A 16,776-nucleotide genomic window follows, 5' to 3' on the forward strand; every position below is an offset into this window, starting at 1 on the left:
TCAATGGCACCACAACAGACTAACTAAAAGTAATTTTAAATTTGAAGTCATTACCATCTCATGTTCTTTCTTGGATACTAACTTGCAAATATGTATTCCCTGCCTTAATTTATGCTATATAATAGGGATTTAAATTAAATTGGAGGATATTCAGCTAACAATCAATAAATTAAATTAGGGGATCATGATCTCACTTGTTAAAAAGTATCTAAAAATTACATTAATTATTGCATTAGGATTTTGAAGATAATACAGATACACAATCCTTTATCCGGACATCTAAAATCCGAAAGCTCCAAAACACAGCAAGTGGGGAGAGAGGTAACAGCATGAGTTGGGTGGGTGAGGGGGGGAGACCGGCAGGCGAGTCGGGCGGCCGAGAGGCTGGCAGTGCGAGTTGGGTGGACGAGGGGGGAAACTGGCAGCGCGAGTCGGGCGGCCGGGAGACCGGCAGCGTGAGACGGGCAGGCGAGGGGGAATTGGGGGAGATGGCAGGGAGACTGAAAGGGGGTGGGGGTGGATACGGCAGCACAATTTGGGTGGGTTTTTTGAAATCCGGTAAAATTCCGAAATTCGGAACACACTGTCCCCCAAGGGTTCCGGATAAAGGATTCTGCATCTGTAATAGCAAATGTTAAATTACATTTAAAAAAATCTAAGAATGCAATTTTCACTACACAAGGTATTTTTATTGTAGACAAGAGATTACATAAATAACAAAGGGTGGCACAGTTGGCATTGCAGTTAGTGCAATACTTTTACGGTGCCAGCGATCAGGACTTTGGTTCGAGATCCGCACTGTAAGGAATTTGTATGTTCTCCCCATGTCTGTGCGGGTTTTCCCTCCGGGGGCTCCCGTTTCCTCTCACCATTCAAAAACGTATCCGGGTGGCATGGACACGTGGGGCCTGTTACCGTTCTGTATGTCTAAAATTTTAAAATTATATGCTTACCTACTTGGTTCTGAGGAGCTCCAGCCAGAACCAAATTTAAAGTGCTTGATGCCATTTCTTTTCGAGTTGGGTTAATTACAACTTCTCCATCTACAAGACCAACTCTTACAGCACCTGAAAAATGTGTTATTTTTTTAAAATATAACTGTAGACTAGGCACAAAGCAATTTCAATAGTAATGGCAAAAAATGATGACAGAATTGATGATCAACAAATTAAATACTTGAATGACTATGTCAATTTACATTAAATGCCATGCAAGTATGCTAGTTAAATAAAACAGATTAAAAATATTTATAGTTACCACCTTAACTCTTTCTCTTAATCAAAACTAAAGAGAAAATATTTTGTTTTATTTATTGAGAAAATGGTCTTCAAATTCAAGTTTATTTGTCATCTGATTGTAACAGTACAACCCAACAAAATAGCATTTTTAACATATAAAGAAATATTTCACTTGGACTCCTGGCCAAACTACTTTTGTATTTGGCAATGAAATGAGAAAGTTACTTGGGGTAACTGCAGACGTCAAGTACTGCCCTGCATTACACGTTATTGATCTGTCAATTTGGTACCCCATAAAGAGCAAGTCCCTAGATGAAAGATTACTCACCTATAGGTCCATTCCATGGAATGTCAGACAACGCCAAGGCTGCAGATGCTGTCAAAAGAGGGACAGGAGTAAACTTGACGCATACGAAGAACCAATAATCATACAGGCAAATAATACATATGCATGACAAATGTTCATCTATACCAGGGGTGTCAAACTCAAATTCACGGAGGGCCAAAATTAAAAACTTGGACTAAGTCGAGGGCTGAACTAAATATTTATTGAAAATTTTCAACAACATCTGCATGTTTTCTCTTCTTTCAACATATGTAATGTTAAACTTTAGGATATAACTTTAGGAGGATAATGTTACAGGTCAGGAGTAGGTAGCTCAAGTTCACCCTTTGCTTGACCTGAGGGAAACATATTTGGTCCCTGTGGAGATGTAGTCAGCATTCACAGGCTGTGTCCATTTTGGCCTGCATCAAGACTCAGCATTTCCTGCTCACTCCTCAGGCTCTAGGCCTCTATTCACCCTCGACCCACCATCCCTCTACCTGACCAGTCCTTTACCCAACCTCTACTCACCCCTCACTCCACTCGCTCTGCCTCTACCCACCCCATCCTATACACGCCTCTACTGCCTCTCCCCTCAACCTGTTCCTCTCTCTACCCGTCTCTCACCCTCTAATCACCCCTCCCCTACTCGCCCTGCCCCTCCCCTTTTACCTCTTCCCTATCCACCCCTCCTTCTACTCATCCCTCCCTTGCACCACCATAACTTCCCCTGCCCATTACTCCGCACCTACACCCTCTGCCCACCCCTGCTTACCCACCCACTCAGGCCCAGCGCGCTGCCGATCAGCCTTTGCGGACAGCCACCATCTCTCTTCACGTGCAGGGCCGAACCAGCCATCCCTGGGGTCTGCGCGGGTGCAAGCGCTGAAGGCCGTGGCGACCGGGAGAAGTGCGCTTGCGCTGTGGAAGGGCCGTCCGGTGCCAGTCGCGCGGGGCTCGCGCTGCCCGTGGGCCGTGCGCAGCCTGCCATGCCCGTTGCGCTGACAGGAAGTCACAGGCGCTCGCCAATCCGCCGCACCGCTCGACAGGTGGGAGAAGTGACTGGTTGTGCGGGGAGCCTTCCAACTGGCTTGCCGGCTGATGACATCGACAGACTTCTCGTGTTACAATTTCTCGTGTTACAATGGGGAAGGATGTGCAATGAAGGGGGAGGATGGTGGGGCTGACATTACTAAAAAACAGCATTGGCTCTCGCTGCAGGGCGGGCCACCTCTAATACATTTTTGAAATGATCTTGCGGGCCAAATATAATTATATCGCGGGCCAAATTTGGCCTGCGGGCCAGAGTTTGACATGTGTGATCTATACAAATAAATAAACAATGCTTTGTTAGATGGTTAGTGAGAGCAGTTCCTTTGGTTGATCAGCATTCTCACTGCCAGTGGGAAGAAGTTATTTCTCAGCCTGGTGGTGCTGGTTCTGATACTTTAGTTATTCAAAGTATATTAATTAAATGTTCAAGCTCATATGGAATATAGGTAGACAAGATACTCCAGTTAACAGCAAAGAATCAATTCACCAATGTACAAAGGGTAGGAGCATCAATAATACTTTGTATTTGTTAAAACATTAAGTTGTCAAGTTTGCCCAATACAAACTATTAAATCTTTTGCCTCTCAGCCTTCCCCTCTACCAATAATCTTTGCTTCAGGTTCACATTCCTTAATCACATTTTGCTGCAATATCACATCTTCCCTTTTAAATACTGCCACCAGCATGTGCTTTGAGGTTTATAGTGGGAAGATTTGGTAGTGCTGGTCTGGTGGGTTTAAACTAGATTTGCAGGGGGATGGGAACCAGAGTGCCAGAGCAGATAGAGGAGTGGAGGAGGGAAAAGATGATGTGAAAATTCCATGCATCGTTACAAGTCAACAAGTTGAATGTGGTGGAAATGTTCTCAGGTGCATCTATTTCATTGCAAGTTGTCGGAAAGGCAGACAAGCGTAGAGCATGCATTAGCACATGGAATTATGACATTGTGGCAATTAGTGAAACTTTTTTGCAGGAGCAGGACTGGCAGCTCAATGTTCGAGTTTTCCATTGCTTTCGACATGATAAAACGGGAGGGATGAAAGAGAGAGTGGCATTTCTCATCAGGGTCACAATCACAGCTGCAATCACAGAGCAACGGGAAAGGTATGACCACACTCATGGGGTTCTATTATAGACTGCCCAATAGTCATTGAGAATTGAAGGATCATATCTGTAGAGATAGCAGACAGTTGCAGGAAACATAAGGTTGTGATAGTAGAAGATTTTAGGTTACCAAAATACAGGAAAAATATCAGTAAGATATAAAGAGTGCAGAGAAGATTTATTCGCATGTTGCCCAGACTTCAGGAACTGAGTTACAGGTAAAGATTTTCTTCTCTGAAGTGTAGAAGAATGAAGGGTGATTTGATGGAGGTATTTAAAATTATGAGGGGGATGGACAGAGTAAATGTAGATAGGCTTTTTCCACTGAGGGTAGGTGTGATAAAAAACAGAGGACATGGGTTAAGAGTGAAAAGGGAAAAGTTTAGGGGGTGGGAGTGTGCAACGAGCTGCCAGCTGAATTGGTGAATATAGGCTCAATTTTAAACATTTAAAAAGAATTTGGATGGGTGCATGGATGGTTGAGGTATGGAGGGCTATGGACTGGGTGCAGGTCAGTGGGACTAGTAAAAAAATGGTTTGGCACAGATTAGAAGAGCCAAAGGGGCATGATACTATGCTGTGTAATGTTCTATGGTTCTATATTTTTTTAAATATAAGTACACTAAGTTATGCAATCATTAAAACTCAACCTGCCTTAATGACTATCGACCAGTAGCATTTACATCATCAGTGATGAAGTGTTTTGAAAGGCTGGTGATGAAGCAGATCAGCTCCTGTCTGAGCAGTGACAATGATCCATTCCAGTTCGCCTATCGTAGAAACAGGTCTCTGGCAAATGCCATCTCACTGGCTCTACACAAAGCCCTAGAACACCTGGACAGCAAAGATGCATACATCAAGATGCTCTTTAGCGACTACAGTTCAGCATTTAACACCATCATCTCCTCAAAACTGATCAGCAAACACCTGAACCAGGGAGTTAACACCCCACATGGATTTCCTCACCTCCAGACCACAATTAGTGAAGATTAGTAAGAGCTTCTCCTCCACAACTTTCATCAGTACCGGAGCACCACAGAGCTGAGTTCTTAGCTCCCTGCTCTACTCTCTTTTACTGTGTAGTTCAGTATGACAATAACAACATCTACAAATTTGCCGATGATACCATGGTAATGGGTTGTATAAAGGATGGGGATGAGTCAGCGTACAGAAGAGAGTTTGAAAACTTGGCTGAATGGTGCATCAACAACAACCCAAAAGTAAGGAAATGGCCTGTTACTGTGCTGTATGTCACCAAAAGTAAGGAGCTGATTGTTGATTTCAGGAAATCCAGTGATAATTGGTGGATCAGAGGTGGAGAGGGTGAGCAAATTTAGGTTCTTGGAAGTCACTAACTCAGAAGCTCTTTTCCTGGTCCCAACACACCAATGTCATCGTGAAGAAAGTATGTCAGTGGCTCTACTTCCTCAGGAGTTTGCAGGTTTGGTATGACACCAGGAAACCATGACAAATTTCTACAGAGATGTGATGGAAAGTGTGCTGACTGGCTGCATCACAATCTGGTATGGGTCACCAATACCCCTGAGAGCTAAGCCCTCCAAAAGGTAGTGGACACAGCCCAGGTCATCACAGGCAAAATTCTCCCCACTTTTGAACACATCTACAGGGAACACTGCCATCATAGGGCAGAGGAATCATCAAAGACCCACACCACCCAGCATACACTCTGGTGTCTCTGCTGCCATCAGTAAAGAGGTATAGGTTCCACAAGACTTACATCACCAGGTTCAGGAACAGCTGCTAACCTGCCACTATCAGACTCCTCAACCACAAATTCAATCAGAAACTCTTTTAAGGATTCTTACTTGTGCACTTTATTGATTTTCTTTTGTCTTTCTCTCTGTATTGCAGTTTGCATACATTTATTATCTGATTACAGTTCTTTTATTTGTTTACAGGTTTATGCTGTGTACAGTTTATGTTTTTCACTACCAATTAGTGGTTATTCTGCCATGCCTGCAGAAAAAAAGGTTGTATGTGATGTCATGTATATACTCTGACAATAAATCTGAATCTGAACTTCAACTAGTTGGTGCATACATGAGAACATTTCTGTTTTAAGCACCAGAACACCAGGAATCTCTTCCAAAAATTGTACTTTTCTATTTCTTTCCCTTTCAGTATTATCCTTGGTGCTCTTCTAACCTACATTAGAAAGTTGCAAGATCTAGCCCACAGACCTCAGCACAAAAATCTGGGCTAACGCTCCAGTATAAAAGGTGTGTTGCACTGGAAAGAAAGGAACATATTATGCACGTGATGCATTAACGGAAAGCCACATCTTTTTTTACAAAGTGGACATGAAAGATCCCATGTCTCATTTCAAAGAAGAGATCAACCATGTCTGATACTGACCACTATTTATATTTCAATCAGGAATAAACTAAAATGAAAAATTTCTTCAGTCTGAGCAGCCATGCAACAAGATCATGGCTGATCTATGGCCTAAGGCCACACATCTTTTCCCCCCAAAACCCTCCATGACTTTGGCTATCACTCTCTATCAATAGTATATTTAACATTACCCATTTATCACATTAATTTAAACAAACTGCTTATAAACACTGCAGTTAAAAGTAACTGCTGTTCAAGATAGTTCAAAATTTTTGAAAAGGTGCTACACAGACAAGTCTTTATTCCTTTTAACTTTATCCAAGCAACTCCCTGTAAGGGATTTCCTTATTTTATCCACTATATTATCTATACCTAGTTATCGGCATTTGTAAATTCACAGCAAAAGTAACATACACGACAAATATTACTGTGGTTTGCATTTCAAACCGCATAAAAACTCATTTGCCACGTTTCCTTGAAGGAAAAATATTCAACCTTTATCTGCTACATCAATGCTTTGTGTACAGAGTTGTGTGTTGACAATCAGATCACCTGTCATTAGGTTTTAGTACTGTGACAGAATATAGATATGTTTTTGGGAGATAAATTGGGAAAGGTTTTTTAGTGTAGGTCACATACAAACACTTTAAAACAGATCTTATTTAAAATACTGGAGCTCTGCTCACATTAGACATGTTGGGGTCCCAGAACCTTTGCAGAAGTTTAGAGTTCCTGAGAGATTTCACTAGTGGATTGTTGTTTACAAAAAAGCAACAGATGAAAGAACTTGTCGGAGCTGCATTCTGTCTGGAGTGGAACTTGCTGTTCTAAGAGGGTCATGTGGTTTTGCCAGCATAGAAGAGACAAACAGGTTTTTTTTTTCTTGGGGGGGTGGGGGTGGGGAGAGATAGAGAGATCAGTTCTACAGTTTTACATTTAGCAGCAGCAATTGGAACTGGAACAGAAAAAGCTGGCAAGCTTGTGGAAAATGGGTTGTGAGTGCTTAGTTCAGCCTGGTCAAAGCCCTTGTGGTTCATGCAAGAAGAGAGGACTGGCTGTCTAATGTTTCACTTGGAATAAGAGAAACAAAAAGGCACTCTGTGGTGACCTGAAAGAAAGAGGTTATCATCTGGAGAACCCTGAAGGGGCAAGTTTTTTCATCAAGACACTGAAGTGATTGATTTTAAAAAAAGAATCAGTTGTGGGTGTCAGTGTATAACGAATCTCTCTGAAAACTGGAAAGAACTTTCCTGAATGGTAACCATTTACCTTTCAAGCACCAAAGCCTGGTGAATTTTATAAATGTTAAATTCTGTGTACAGTATAAGAATGACCTTCAACCAGTGAACTTGAAGGAATGAGAAGTGAGATCGGATTGTGAATCAAAGAACTTTTCTGAACTTATACACACATTGCATACATGTGCGCTTAGAATTAGAAGAGGGTTAAGTTAGGTTAGTTAAGTCAATAGTAATAAGTTAAAGTGTGATTCGTGTTTAAAGATAATTAAAAGCAACTTTTGTTTAAGTAACCATTTGTCTTGGTAAATATCTATCACTGCTGTGTTTTGGGGTCCTCTGGGTCATAACAGTACTTTCTCCCAAGAAATAGTGAACATTCCAGCATAAAATAATTAGAAGATGATGCAGGAATTCTCACCACAGGGCCTGCTTTTCTGTCTATCTGAATACATTCCCAATCCGGAAGCCCGCATGTTTGCTACTTGTATACTTTGTGTTTTAGGCAACTTTTTAAAATTGCTTTCCACTCTGATCAAGCAAACCTCAACTTCCAATCTTATTTTTTATTGTAATGAGGTTCCATTATAGATATATAGAATGGATGATCTCTTCGTCCTCAGCAGCAAAAATAAGAGAAAAGCTGGCAAGTTCAGGGATGAATTCAACTGGAGGATGATTGATTCTTCAGCTTGTGAGTCAATGGGAGGTGGCATTCTTCAGCCTAACTGCCACAGAGATCATTTCTCCCAAAGCCCATATTCATTATCATGAAAATGAAATGGAGGATGACCGAAATAAAACAAAAATTTACAAGCGTGCAAAGCATGATACAAAGCAAAGATTACAGAGTTGAAAGCATCATAAATACAAAACCAATGAAATAAGAACCAGAGCAAGCTACTTTAGTATTTAGGCTTTCTACAGCCATGAAACCTATTTATATATAAAAAAAATCTCCACCTACCAATTATGATGCAAGTGCCTTTGCATCCAAATCATTGAAAGTTAACATGCAAGTAAAGCAATCAACTGAATAAAGGATTTGAATAAAGAGTGGGGATGTCTTCCTCCATTAAATAAAGCCCTTGCAAGAAAACACCTGGAATATTATGTACATCATCATAAATGGATCATACTCTGTGAAATCCTTTATACTACATCTATGGTGAATATCCCAGAGGTCTGTGCAAGTGTGTGCGCGAGTAAGTGTATTCTTTTCTTAAAATATATATTTGATGTTTTTTTTAAATATATATTTGAGGTTTTTTTTTTAAAATAGTGCTCATGTTCTGTATCAAACTTCAACCAGTGCACTGTGGCAAGTATACTAACTAGGTTGCATCACATCATGTTTGGTTCTTCAAACACCCAAGAACACAGAAGGCTGCAAAAGTAGCAAACATAGCCAAGTCCATTACGGCTCTGACCTCCCATCCATTGAAGACATTGATGTGAAGTGCTGACTCAAGAAGGCAACCACCATCATAAAGATTACAAAGGATTCCCTCTCCTCCCCAATTACCCTGGTTGCGACCTCTTCTCATGAGGGTGAAACACGAAAGTCTGCAGACACTGATTGGAGTAAAAACACATCAAAATGCTGGAGGAACTCAGTCTGCTCTGTCCGCTGCAATAGCGTGGATCTCCCAGTGGCCACTCATTTCAAATCCCCTTCCCATTCCTTTGCTGACACATCTGTCCATGGTTTTGTCTACTGCCAGACTGAGACCACTCGCAAATTGGAGGAACAACACCTCATCTTCCGACTGGGAACCCTCCAACTATAAGGTATTAATATTGAATTCTCTGGCTTCCGTTAAACCCCCACCCTTATTTCTTCCCCCTTGTTTCCTTCCTCCAGCTTGGTCTCTCTCCCTTTTCCCTGCTGCACAGAAATAATCAATTTTCACCTCTCCCTTATCATATCCAATTAACTCCTTTTGCTGGTCTGGATTCCTCTACCAGCCAGCATTCTCTGTATCCAGAGATTTCCTGCTCATTCTGCTTATTCCTTTGTCTCTTCAAATTTATATCTTTGTCTCCTGTGGACACTGAAAGACCGGCTGAGTTCCTCCAGCATTTCAGTGTATTTTACAACCTCTTCTCACTGCTACCTGACATTAGAAGGTACGAAAACCTGCACCACTAGGTCAGAAACAGTTTCTTTCCAATAGCTACAAGGATCTTGAACCTCCCCTTGTTATACTAATCATGAACTGTATCGACACTACAGGATAACTGAATATTTATTATCTACCTTTTGTAACTATGATCTCCTTTTAATTCAATTATGTGCACTATTGTTGTCTTTCTTGTAAATGAAATACTTGTTGGGCTGCAGCAAGCAAGAATTTTGGTGCACATGCACTTTGTACAACCCCAACCAACCAATTTTCCCTTGCAACCGTGTCTGCCTGTCCCGCATCGGATTTGTCAGCCACAAATGAGCCTGCAGCTGACGTGGACATTACCCCTCCATTAATCTTCATCCTCGAAGCCAAGCCAAAGAAAATAAAGAAAAAAAAAATGACAATAAACTCCTTATCGCTAATGAACATGTCGAAGACGCACACAATCTTTCTATTTAAAAGCACAAGGGCGGCACAGTTGACATAGCAGTTAGCGCAAAACCTTTACAGCACCAACCAGACTGAGTTTTGAGTCCCGCTCTGTCTATAAGGAATTTGTATGTTCTCCCCATCTCTGTGGGTTTTCTTGGGAGCAGTGGTTTCCTTCCACTGTTCAAAATGTACCAGGGGTATAGGTTAATGGGGTGTAAATTTGCCAGCATGGACTCGTTCACTGAAATGGCCTGTTACTGTGCTGTATGTCTAAACTTAAAATGTAATCAGCAGCTTGATTGCCAGCCAGCTGAGGAGCAGAACCTGACAGTTTTGTTCAGAGAAATCCTGTGCTTCTCTGCTCAACCAAGGAAAATGCTCGAGCAGGGGCTGGGGCAGAGGCTAAATGCAAGAGGAAAGAAGGCACTCTCAGGACAGATGACCAGCATTCCCCCTTGACCATGATTTGACTCCACATATGTTCGAGGTTCTCATTAGATCAGTCATTTGTTCTCACCTCCATTAATTGCAAGAATATCAGGATCATTGATTCCATCCACTGCGAGGAGATTGCAAATAACCTTATATAGAGAAAGGAAACAAAATCACTTTTAGTCTAAAGTCCCTCAGAGCCTGTGTTCAATTGAAATATGATTGGCATATACATAAGTTGTAAAGAATTCAGCCTTGCTTTTGAACATTTCAACATCACCCAAAAGATCTGAGCATCTGTTTAAATTTGTCAACTTTTCAAAATAAAATCATCTAATTATCCATAGTTTCAAAAATATGCAAATATAAAGATTTCTTACATTGTTTACTCATCAGCAAAATTAAATGATCAATGTGACAACATTTGAATGATTAAATTTCAACAAAGACCATTTCAAAGCTCACTTATGCTTTACAGGTCGACTGAGTTGGCCAGGAATTCGGACAAGAATGAAGAGTGGGGCAAAGAGAGGGTAGGAATGAACCTTGTGAGAGGAGTGGACATTTTTTTTGATGGATCTACATTAATTTCCTTGATAGATTGCACACTGTCCCTCTATATAGTCCTTCCAAGGATGGAAGGATTTTAAAAGTGGAAGTGACAATTGCCTCATTTTCTGAAATAAATACATAAAACTACTGGGGTAAGTATTCAGTTAGGTAGAACAATGTCATTCAGGATTAGTTATTTTGGATCATTACTCTAAAAACAAAGGAAAATAATATTTTGTTCGCAAGTACTTTTTTTGTCATCATTTCTTTAGCTTGTATAACTTTATGGTAGAATTCACAATTAATGTGTGGGATTGATTATGCATGACCTTGGTTTCTTCTTCATGATAAACTGTATTGAAACATTATATTTTGGGGTGAAACAGGAAAATCTGCAGACAGTCCAATACTCAAAGTGCTGAAGAAACTCAGCAGATCACGCAGCATCCATGGGAAGTAAAAGGCAATCAATCTTTTGGACCTGAACTGAGGCTCAGGCCCAAAATGATGATCACCTTTTACTTCCCATAGATGCTGCATGATCTGCTGAGTTTCTCCAGCACATTTTTTATATTTTTGAGCGTGTGTGGATAATTGAATAGATTCATTTTCAAAAATAAGAAAATCACAGTCATCATCAGCCTAAAAATAAGCATGCGACAAATTCTGTTTGCTATCCATTTCCAGCACTTTACTCGCCAGCATTTGCAGTTTTAAATTTTCCACAATAAAAACAGAACTTGCCAATGCATTCAACGACAATGCATTCAAAATAGTTACACCAAATAGTATATTTTATACAACACTTACCTGTGTATCGTAAAAGTAGCCCGAGGGAAATAATGGCCTGATTGAACGATCTGAAGAATTCAGAAGGTCAGTAATTGGCATTTAATAAATGAAAAAAAACCCTCTCTAAAAACTTGTTTCACAAAATGTGCCCTCCTTCACCTACAAATTTGGTCAAAATCTAACTGCTGCAGGAGTTGGTTCTCTGTATTGGTTGACATGAGGCACCCTTTGGTCGAGTTTTTTTTTCCCTGCCACCTTCCAATCTAACCGAGAATAAAGTTAATCTATGAAAGATGGTTAAAAAAAGAAATGTGATCACTTTCATTTGTAATCATTTGTTGCACTGATAATCCAATAGTTAAGAAAGTTTTTTTAATATGTTTAATAGATGCATTTAGTAACATTATTAAATACTTTATTTTCTTGGAAAATTAAGCTTTAGAACAGAAAATACTTTCCCTTAAATATTAATCAATCAGCCAATACCTTTGTAAAGCAAACATTGTTACATATTAATCGTTGAACCATTTTTTTGAAAACTTTATAAATTTTTAAACCACAATAAAAGTTACATTACATTCAGTTCTAAATTATATCAAAAGAAATTATACATGTGGTATATATAATTGTCGAACAATTCTTGAGAAAACTATTGTATTAATAAACTTCCTCCTTACCAATTATTCTGCTACTTAAAATCTCATTATCTGTACTCCCTAATTCTCTTCGTAAATAGGTTGTTGGTATTCTTCCTGCGGCAGCAGCTTTTTGACGGTAATCAACCTAATTACAAAAATGAGTTACTCTTCATGATAATCTGAAATATAGACAAAATTTCAAATCTCAGCATGCTTACCACTAATGGCAGAAATTGGGTGGAAGAAGGTTTTGTTTTACTGACAGCTGTAACCATCACTGATGTGTCTCCCAACTTCATAGCAAGAGGGGGAAAAAAAAACAACAAATTATATTTCAAATTGATAACTTGGTATTTAAATATCTACATATGTAAGAGGTCATGTCAGAGCAGTTTGAATTACAATATCTTAAATATCTTGAAATGCAAAACTTGCTGGTGTCTGGGCTGTCAAGTTCCACTGGTGAAATCAATACACTTCCTCTTAACCATCAGCGCTCTAGTTAGTGGATTGAGTTATCAATCTTCTAATGTTACAAGTCCAGAAAACCCCAAAACCCACCAGCTATAGTTATGCACCACGACAAAGGCTTACTTAAACAAAAGTTGCTTTTAATTATCTTTGAACATGAAAATAGAATCAAGCTTTAACTTATCTCTATTGACTCACTTAACCCCTTCTAATGCTAAGTAGGTAAGTTCAGCAAAGTTCTTTGGTTCACAGTTCAATCTCACTGGTTGCAGGCAATTCTTGTACTGTGCACAGAAGTTAACATTAATAAAGTTCACCAGGCTTTAGTGCTTAACAGGTAAAGGGTTACCATTCAGAAGGGTTCTTGTTGGTTTTCAGAGAGAGTTTTTCTTGTTTCAGGTCACCACAGAGTTCCTTTCTGTTTCTCGTATTCCAAGGGAAACACCAGACAGCCAGTCCTCTCCTTTGACCAGGCTGTCTTCCAAAGCTTGCCAGCTTGTCCCTCTGGAACCGATATCTGTGTCTCTCCTCTCTCTCTCACCCCCTCCAACTCTGAGAGCAAAGCCTCTTTTTTTCTGCTCTCTGCCTGCAAAGACCTTCCAGACAGTAAGTTTTGTTGTCCAGACAAAGCTGCTATTGCCTGTTGTTACATTTGTTGTTTTTCAAACAGTTCATCATGAGTCTGACCACTCTTGGAAAAGCTCCTGCAAAAATTCTGTGTTTTAAAGTGTTTGTGTGTTACCCGCTCTAACAAACCTTTCCCAATTTATCTCCCAAACACTGTCACACTAACCACCACATTGCAATGTTGCAGTCTACCATGCAGCTTGATGCATTCCAGACTGACAACTGAAGCGAAAGTGCAATGAAAGTTTTGCTGGATAAGTCATCGAAGCTCTGAATGAAGCCTGATGTTTCAGGCCAATCATTCTTTCTTTAGGGATAGACAGGTTGCATTATTGAAAGACCATATCATCCAAGCAAAAGATAAGACAATTTGTGCTAAAGATCTACCTGTTTCTAATCAAGTAAGTCCATAACTATGCCAAAAATCTGTTGACTAAACTGGGTATAGAGAACATATCTAACTAAAATACAAAATAACAAATTAAATTGTGGACATTTTGTGATGAGTCCAATGATAGCATAACAGTTAACCCTATTAAATTAACAGTCATGAATTAATTACGATACAAAACACATAAAACCATTTAAAAGTTATGTTTTCTCAAGTTAAAATTCTCATCCCCACACCCATATCTTGAACTGTTCAACAAAAAAAATTCCAGAAGGAACACTAGCTTTATGATACATGAAGAATGCTAAAAAACATATTAGCTCTTGATTACAAACCACTATTCACCTGAAACCACAGTGTTTGTATGACATTGATATTTAAACAGTTCAATTTCCTACTTGGTAGTAGTCTGAACAGAAATTATAAAAGGAGTATGAAATTTACCTGCACCATTGCACATCCATCCGCAAACCGAGCAAGCTTCCCCGTTGAAATTTCAAGTTTCCTATTGTTACAAATCAAAATCCAGTAAACAAAGCATAATCATCATATTACAGATGTCTTAGCAAGGTTAATCTTAGTACAGTAAAATCCCCTTTATCTGGAATTCAAACAACTGGCAAAAAAAAATCAAGAAAGATAAATACGAAAATTTAAAATTTGTTCGCTAATCCACGCAACACACAATCTCAAGCAACCAGCAAATTCACTTATCTGGATCTACCAATCCCCATAGGTGCCAGATACCAGGGGTTTTACTGTATAAAGTAAATTTCTCACTCCTTATGACTGAATAAGTTGAGACATAAAATTGGCATTAACTTAGTTTGATACAAAATAAACGTGTAAAAATCAAACAAAGACTGACTTCTGAAATCCTATAACTAGTTTTAAAATGAGAACGTGACAAAAATAAAAGTTTTGCTCCCGATGAGAAAGTGGGAAAGAAACCTGCTACTATTTAAGTGAGGCAGAAAATTACAGGCTTGCTAACTCTACATCCCTCTCTACAAGTTGTGCATTGTAATGTCTTCTGCCTGACATTGAAAATGATTCAATTTGGAGACCTGTGGGTGAAAACCCATTCCTTATATTACAAAGAATCAGGTTAATGCTACAACAATCAAATTTACTTCCTCAATGTTAATTAAACAAATGTTTCCAACCTGTCCCCAAAAGTAACTAACCCACACTCCAGAGACTAGTTTTCTGTTCCAATGCAGCCAATTCTTTAAAAACACATAATGGATAGACGAGCTGACAATGACTTACAAATCTTTATATGTATGTTGTCAAATTATTCAAGTATAAGAGAATCACAACCAGTTATTTGACATCACTACTGATATTTTTCCAAATTCAAGATCCAAGATTCCTTTAATGTCATGAAATTGTCTTCTGCCTGCCATAAGGCAAAGAGTCCCCATAAGTGTCGTCCGGTGCCGCTTACAGTGTGAGAGAGAGAAGCAAAAGAGAATCCCTTTAGTAACTGAGTGTTTGTGAATTCGTCTCCAGTGCTTCCAGAGCCTCTGTGGCTGCACAGACTCTTGTTTGATCCATCGGCAGCATGAGCTCCAGATCCTAACCTTTGACACAATCAGAAAGCCTGCAGCGCCTGAGGCCCTTCAGGTGCTCTTTTTGCTCTCAGCACCCTTTTGAATTGCAGCTCCAATATCTATTTCCCATTAGCCAGTGTTCAGCAGCCTAAAGGGAATGAGAGACCCCCAACCACGTCACACCTGCCTGTGTGGGTCCCTTAGTCGCTGAGCCCTTCGCTGGTCTGCCAGCATGGGCACCTGTCCTCCTCTGCTTCTCCTTCTCAACGGGACAATGGTGGGGGAGGGGGGGGAATGAGGGGTGTGCTCCCTGTTTCTAGTGCTCTGCGTCGGTCTGCTGCTCCCTTGAGTCTGCAACCCTTCATGGCCACTGCCGAGCGTAGGTGCCATCATCTTGGGCACAGACCTGTGGTTGCTGGTTAATACCATTATGGGGCCACAGGCATGAGGACTGGGCAGTTGAACACTTCAGAGCAGTGTTAAGCACCAGGTAGTGATTATGTTACACTTGTTCAAAAAAAATGTGTAGACCCTTCTGACCTGTGAAATTAACCTTCATAGTGCAAATGTTCTGGAAACAATAAATCAACAAACAAATTTGGCTCCATTGGTATTGGTGTGTTTTGAGAAGATATCCAATAAATATTTGCTGAAAGAAAATCATATCCAACTAACGACACTTTTGGATGAAGTAACAAAGTGATAGGAGAAATACAATTTTTTGTGGTGTTTATGTGTCTCCAAATGGCATTTGTAAAGTGCCACATAATAGCTATTCCCCAAGTTTCAACTTGACATAATAATAATGAAGGAAAATTAACTAAATTATAGGAAGCAGAGAGTAATTGTGAAAATCTATGTAACGGACCAGAGATGTATAGTGGAATTGCCCAGGATTTGATTTAAAATCAAAGTCATAGGTACCAACATTAAATTGTTCCTTTTGGCAGAGGAGTCAATGACAGAATAAAAGTGATCGGCAAAAGAACAACAAGTAACACAAGGACATTAACTTTTTTTCAAAAACAATGAGTGGATAGGTTCTGGAATACACAATCAGTGGTTGTAGTGATGCAAACTCCATTTGAGTAATCAAAAGTGAGTTGGATAAGTATCTGAAAGGTAAGAATGTTCAGTGCCGTTAGGAAGAGGGTAGGCAAATAGAATTAATTAATACATTTTTTTAAAAATGGCAGAGCTATTGGAGCTGTTATAATGGCAACATTGCTGCTGGTGAGGACTCAGAACAGAGAACAGAGACATGACACTGCTTTAAGCAGCATGTTAAAGGAGCAAACAGAGTTTTTAATTAAAATCCAACCCAAGATCTGTGCCTAAGATAGCAGTGCTTCTGCTCAGCAGTGGTCATGATGGGGGGGCAGACTCCGGGGGAGCAGCAGACCAGCATAGGGCACCAGAAATGGAAAACATACCCCTTAG

At 39.9% G+C, this 16,776-nt stretch overlaps 1 protein-coding gene across 1 annotated transcript in view; it reads right to left on the reverse strand.

Annotated features, from left to right (window-relative positions):
- Positions 1–16,776, reverse strand: part of pnpt1 (polyribonucleotide nucleotidyltransferase 1, mitochondrial) — a 99,819-nt gene that overhangs the window by 65,401 nt on the left and 17,642 nt on the right. The window contains exons 2-8 of the mRNA XM_069931489.1: positions 14,225–14,285; positions 12,510–12,584; positions 12,331–12,436; positions 11,672–11,721; positions 10,395–10,458; positions 1,567–1,614; positions 954–1,067 (exon numbers count right to left, since the gene is read on the reverse strand). Of these exons, the coding sequence (XP_069787590.1) occupies positions 954–1,067; positions 1,567–1,614; positions 10,395–10,458; positions 11,672–11,721; positions 12,331–12,436; positions 12,510–12,584; positions 14,225–14,285 (518 nt within the window). The remainder of the gene's footprint in view (positions 1–953; positions 1,068–1,566; positions 1,615–10,394; positions 10,459–11,671; positions 11,722–12,330; positions 12,437–12,509; positions 12,585–14,224; positions 14,286–16,776) is intronic.

This window comes from Narcine bancroftii, chromosome 4 (genome assembly GCF_036971445.1).
Source record: "Narcine bancroftii isolate sNarBan1 chromosome 4, sNarBan1.hap1, whole genome shotgun sequence".
Lineage (NCBI taxonomy): Eukaryota > Metazoa > Chordata > Chondrichthyes > Torpediniformes > Narcinidae > Narcine > Narcine bancroftii.